Here is a 6,219-nt window from a genome sequence, read left to right on the forward strand (position 1 = left end):
CTCTGATGGCCTTCACCATTTTCTAGAGCTAGGCCTCTTATCCCCCTCCTCCACTGACTCCCCAAACGGAAGACACCCCTACATTAAACACTATGACTTATCCACAGCCACTCCCCCCAGCTCTGGCTGGCTGGGTGCCAGGGCAAGGTGTGTTTCAAAGAAAAAGCCTGGCCTCTCCGGGCAGAGCTGAGACCACAGGCCGGGTGTCAGCCTGCCTCACATCAAAGGGAAGCCAGCTCCGTGCTGGCAACCGCAGGCGTTTTTATGAAATGGTGCTCTGCCCTTCTACAGCGCCTTTGATCTCAGAAGGGATTTACAAACGATAATTAGGCCTCGATACCACCCCAGTGAGGTAGCAAAGTATACCTGTTTCACATCACCCAGGTAAACTGAGGCAACCTGCCTGTTCAAGGGGCCACCCAGTGAGGTGGGCTATCCCCAAGGATCGGGCCAGGTATATAGTTCTCAGTGGCACAACACCTGCCTGGCAAGCACAAGGTCCTAAGTTTGACTCCTGGAGCATTAACAACAAAAATACTAGCAACCCAAGAGTCCAGCTCCTGTCTATCCCATGGCTCTCTCTCCAGGCAAGCCACGGGAGGTGATGGAGGTGACTGGAGAATGACAGTCTTCAGCATCCTGACTAGCCTCGAGCTACTGGGATTCAGGCCTCCAAATCTTTCCCATAAATTAAAAAAAGTAAAAAATAAAAATAAACAACTCCACAAAGGCGGATCTCTCTAAAGTCAGGGTCTCACCTCTGCCTCTCTGTTTCCTGCTCTCCAACAGCCCAGGCTGGCAGATAGTCAGCAGCCCTTGGCCATTCCTGGCTTTCCTCCACCACTAGTATTACCAACCACCGTGGTAAGGGCAAGGCCCTGCGGGAGACAAAGATTCATCCCTTCCTCCCAGCTGTTCCAACTCAGGTTAGTTCCTACAGTCTTTGAAAATCCAAGCCAGGGAAACAACCCCAGCCTGAACTGCTGAGAGAGTCTCACCAAACTGCTCTCACCCAGAGCCAGGGCAGGTTGTCAACCTTGTTTGGAGCTTCCCAAGTACTCCTGGGGTCAGGAGTCTGCCAACACTACCACTACCATTATCAGTATACCCCTCAACTTTGCCCACATGGTTTACCCCACCCAGAACTCAAAGGAACCCTATACACAAAACACTGTGCTGTGTTGGAAATCCTCTAGCTTTTTGGCAGGCACATCATTCCACCTGTGAATCAACCGATGATGAATGAACCAATGAATGAATGAACCAATAACCCAAGCAATGAATGGATAATCCAACAGAACTCTTTCATCGCTTGGACTTACAATGAAACCTGGAAAAGTTAAAAGGGGCCTAAGTTAAGTGGCAAAAACAAGGCCAGATCTTAGGTCAAGATGTCTACTAAGGGCCAGGGAGTGGCTCAGTGGAATAAGCACTTCCCTGGCAAGTGCAAGGGCCTGAGTTCAATCCCCGGTTCAAAAAAAAAAAAGATGTCTACTAAGCTATGGAGGCTCAGTCTAATGGGCACTGGGCACTTGGGTTCGCCCGCCCAAGGAAACGCAGCATCCGTCTCCAGCCCAGCTATTCTTCACACCTTTCAGATCACAGATACAGCACACAAAAGAAGCAGAACTGCTGTGTATCCAGCATTCCCACATCATAAACTGAGATCTAAGACCCTAGCAAATTTTTATTCTTCTGGGACAGGAAGGCAGGAGGATCTTCCTGATGTCCAAGACTCACGGCCACCTTGCTGAGGTTCAGGCGCATCTATCGCTCCTTTGCTTAGGACTTCTCTAAGAGACTCACAATATCTGCTGTACAAAGCCCAGGACCTTGCAGAGGCTACAGGGAGGCAACTGCGCTCCCAGCTTTACCCAGCCAGTGCCCCACCCCATTCCCACAGCCTCTTCCCAAGCTGGAGATTTTCATGCACAGATTCCCGTAATTGTGAAACAGGTTAAGATTCTTTAACAGGTGCCCATGGTTAAACCTTATACCTGTTGCACCTAGTACCCCAAGACCAAACATTCAACCAAAGGGTCAGCAATTGAAAAATGTAAATTGCCATGCCCAACACAACATGCCCCCAAAGCCCTAGGTGGGGACAAAAACCCAAAGCAGTTCGCCCCTCTAACCTAACCACCATAAAAACCAGTCCCAAACCTGTCCCTCTGCCCTCCAAGTCCTAGACCTGAATGTCCAGCTGCATGCTGGAACTATTCCTCAAGGGGGCTTCATCTGTCACCAACCTCACCTTCTTACACAACATGGTCTTTTTTTTTTTCCTACCCTTTTTTGTTTTGTTTTAAACAAAACCTTTTGGGTGAGTAACCAGCTGTTTGGATTTCCCTTGGCAGGTTAATCACTTCCTATTGGCTGATTTTAAGAACATTTCTTCCCCCCACCCCCTTGGAAATGGCACATTCCTGTCTTTGTGGCTTCTCTGTTTATACACATTTTGCTACCTAATGTCAACACTTGCTAATGAATAAATATATCACTCCACTCACCAAAAATGAGGTCCCGGCCTGGCAGAGTAACTGCTTAAATTCTGAGAACAGATTTACCCCAGTATCTTTGCAACAAACCAAAGTAAACATGACTCTTCTTTACTCTGGTTTTTGAATGATCCAGGCAGGCATTTACCCCATAGTCTTTACCCCTGGGCCATGGAAACTTCTGTCCCTTTTTAAGAAAACCTTCAAATTTGAAGACTATGAAACAGTTCTTCCCTTGGAGAACTAACCCCACAGAAGAATTTTTAATTCTTTCTGCCAAAAAATCCAGCAAGTAATATTCTTTAGGAACATAGAGCTTGGTAAATGCCAGTTAACTTTTGTTACAAATTCAGAGAGCTGGTTATCTCCTCATTAATGACCATTTATCTGTTGTTTTGTAAATTGAAAGCAAAATATCACATGCTCTGCTGGCCACTTATTAGACAAGCACCAGGCAAGCAGGAATGCCTTCCTAACTTAAGAGAGCTGGAGTCCCGGGAGGGCTGGCTGCAAGAGCATGGGCTTCGGTTACACGTTCATTAAAGTATTTAATTTATGACAACGCCCCAGCAAAACTTTTAATTAGTGGGGGGAAAGGTCCATCAGCCAAAACTCGTGAGGCGGAAGGACTTGTGGAATTAATTCCAGGAGCTAAATGGTGCTCACCCCTTCACTTCTCCTTCTCCCCAAACCTTGGCAAAATACAAATGTCACAAGTGTTCCATTTTTTTAGCCACCCGCATACAGGCAGAAAAACCAAAGTTACAATCTGTACTTTTACCAAATGAACTCCCACTGTAAGAAGGGGCTCCAGGAAACAGGACTTGTCCCTTCTGTCATCCCCAATCTGTTTTGCTGACCCTGTCCCCTGGCACTGTCAGCTCCAAAGGATGGGCCTCTCTGTGCTGCCAGCCAGAAGTTGAATGCAGACAACCGCAACAGGGCTGCTGCCAGTCTCAAATGGGCTTCTGCCCTGGCCCCAAGCCATCCGGTGACAAAGCAACAGGCAGGCAGAGCTATGCTAAAAACTTTTATAGCCCCTGCGAAGAATTCTGAGAAAACCCCAGGAGGGGACTGAATCACTGGTGACTGGGAGAGGGGAACCTACTTCCCTCTATCTCCTGCCAAAGCTTAAACATGCTAGCATCTTATTCCAAACCAAAACCCCCTCTGCCCCTTCGGAAACTGTCTTCCATCTCATCACCCTTTCCATTCTGCCCACTGATTCTTCTGGCACTTACAAAATCTCCAAATTTTCCCAACAACCTGCCCTATTTGGCACAAGACACTTCTGCATGGATTAAAGCCTCCATGTGTTAAAGCTGAGCTAAGTTTGGTCACAGAGCCCAAATACATAAAAAGGAACAAAATGTAAAGGATTATCTAGGAAATGTTGGGGGTGGGGGGGCGCACTCAGCCACAACAGAAAAATGTACCGAAGTTCCGAGAGAGGAAGCTTGAGCGAGCCTAGCACCCTCGGGCGCCACACAGATATTAAAAACCCGGGTTCTAGAGGTTCCGGTTCTAAACTGAAGACAGAAAAGGTATTTTCAAAGTCATCTACTCACCAGTTGGTTTGAGAAAATCCATCGGGTATCTGGAGTAAGGAGGGGGGGGAGACTCTGGAATTAAAAAAGGAAGAGAACATAAGGGCCCAACCATGAGAAAGAGAGATAGAAACTTATGATAACAGAGGCATTCTTTTAGCCCAACTGTTTGTCTTAGCTGTGGGGGTTGGAGGCAGGGCCGCGAGGCGGTGATTGCCTTGATATTTAGCTGTCAGATAAACAAAAGAGGCCGCCTGGCGCCAGCCTCGGCTCTGCGCTCCTCCACGTCTGCGGCCGTCGCCCCAGCGCTCGGCGGGCCCGGCTGGAAACCACCGGCTCAGCCGCAGCCGCGCACTTCACAGTTCACGGAGCTGGGGGCGCCCGGGCCCCCTTCCCGTCCTGAACTCCAGACCTCGCTCCCCCCGCCCTTCCCCGCGCCCGTCCGCCCCCTGAGCGAGATTCACCTCCGCCCCTCGGCTGCTCGGCTGGGCACCTGAGACTCCCCTTTCCCAGGGCCCCTGGGAGACGCGCCCCTAGTGTCCTGATGAACTTGGGGGAATCTGCGGGCGCCAGGATGCAAGACAACCTCACAACGCGCCTAAAGACACGAAAAAGAGGATCTAGGAAGACACAGGGGTAGGCTCTGGGGTCTCAGGCTTGAAACCTAAGCTCCTGCGCAGTTACGGGACAGCAATGTCATCGAGTCTCTGGGGTCCACCTTTCCAGACAGCATTAGTTATATGCTTTTCTGTACGAAAAAGGGAAAAAGGAAAGGCACCCAACTTCTGCCTGCTGGCTCCTTTTCACCCCGGGGCTGGCAGAGATGAAAAGTACCCAGTTCGGCCTCCCATCCTAACCCTCTACCCCTAAAACTCCACAGCTGTGCGGCCAGAGCAGTATCTGGGCCACTTATGCCCGATATGAGTCTCCTTATTTACTAAAGGAGTGGACACTTTCCAGCTTTTATAACTCGCTTCTCCCAGCCTTCCTTGGCGGGCTTGGACCCAATCCAACTCGGCCACACACCTCACCGCCTTTCCGGGTGCGGGGGAGGCGTGACCCCCACTTCTCTCAGCATCCCCTTGATGATCCGGAAATGGGTGAGTCTAATTTTTAGCCGCATATCCGTACAAGGTGCGCAATAGCAGTGCCCCAGGGACACCCTCGGGGCGACAGAAGAAAGCCTTAAAGGGAACCCCCAAGGAATGCCCTTTGAGTTTCCCGGGTCCTTTCTCTGCCTTAGTCCCTCCATCTCCACTAGGAGGAAATGTACTCTCCCCCTGGAGAGGTAGATGCAAGCTTACAAATGCAGCTTAAGGATACTTTTCTTCCACTGCCAGCGCGCCATGGGTGGGGGCAGACACGGGACAACTTCTTACCTAGTTCGCAGAGTCGGCTAAGATGATGGGGGTTGCAGCACACCAGCTCGGGGTTGATCTTCCCGTAAGATTCACAGCAACACAGCCTCTTGACTTCCGAGGAATGCCTGAGATCCGGCCACCTGAACACTTTGCACAGCAGGAGGGGGAGCGAGTAAGACGAGGCCGGCTGCGCTGGTTGCGCGCTGGCGGGCGCCCCGGGGCCCAGCCTGCAGTCCAGGCGGCCAGGCAGCAGGAGGCACGCGGTGCGCGTACCGCCGCGGGACTCCACGGCCTGGAGCAGCAGCTCCAGCTGCCGCTCCTTCAGTTTCTTGAGCACCGAGTGCGTGAGTGTCTTCAGATCTGCCTCAGCGCCCCCGGCCGCGCCGGCGCCGGTGGCCTGGGGGTGGGGATGGTGGTGACCTTTGGCACCGCGGACCGCCTTGCCCAGGCAGCAGCCAGCCCTGCCGGCACCGCCACCAGCCCCATGCGCCCGTCCGTCCGTCGCCCCTTCTCCCCGCAGTTCGCCTCCTCCTCCGCCTCCTCCCGCACCCTCCTCCTCGTCCTCGCCGCCGGGCGCACGGCTCCTCCAGAGACGCCGGACGAGCGCAGATCGTTTGGTCCTGAACATGCGGGGCGAGGAGGCGAGGAGAAAAGTCGTTTGCCGGCTAAGGAGCGAACATGACCTCCGCACACCATGAAGAAGTCGGGCGCCGAGTTGGGGCAGCAGGCGCAGGCGACAGCAGCAACAACAGGGGCCCGGGCAGGAGCGGCGGCGGCCCGAGGGGCGCTCCGTGGCATGCGCCAGTCTCCCGG

General features: G+C 52.4%; 1 protein-coding gene across 2 annotated transcripts in view; it reads right to left on the reverse strand.

Moving 5' to 3' along the window:
* The window catches only part of Smad7 (SMAD family member 7), a 30,418-nt gene extending 24,205 nt beyond the window's left edge, over positions 1-6,213 (reverse strand). For both annotated transcript variants that reach the window (XM_004623638.1, XM_004623637.1), the window contains exons 1-2: positions 5,425-6,213; positions 4,067-4,120 (exon numbers count right to left, since the gene is read on the reverse strand). In XM_004623638.1, the coding sequence (XP_004623695.1) occupies positions 4,067-4,120; positions 5,425-6,034 (664 nt within the window). In that variant the 5' untranslated portion in view covers positions 6,035-6,213. The remainder of the gene's footprint in view (positions 1-4,066; positions 4,121-5,424) is intronic.
* Positions 6,214-6,219: the final 6 nt, after the last annotated feature.

Source organism: Octodon degus, unplaced genomic scaffold (genome assembly GCF_000260255.1).
Source record: "Octodon degus isolate 3935 unplaced genomic scaffold, OctDeg1.0 scaffold00003, whole genome shotgun sequence".
Classification (NCBI taxonomy): domain Eukaryota; kingdom Metazoa; phylum Chordata; class Mammalia; order Rodentia; family Octodontidae; genus Octodon; species Octodon degus.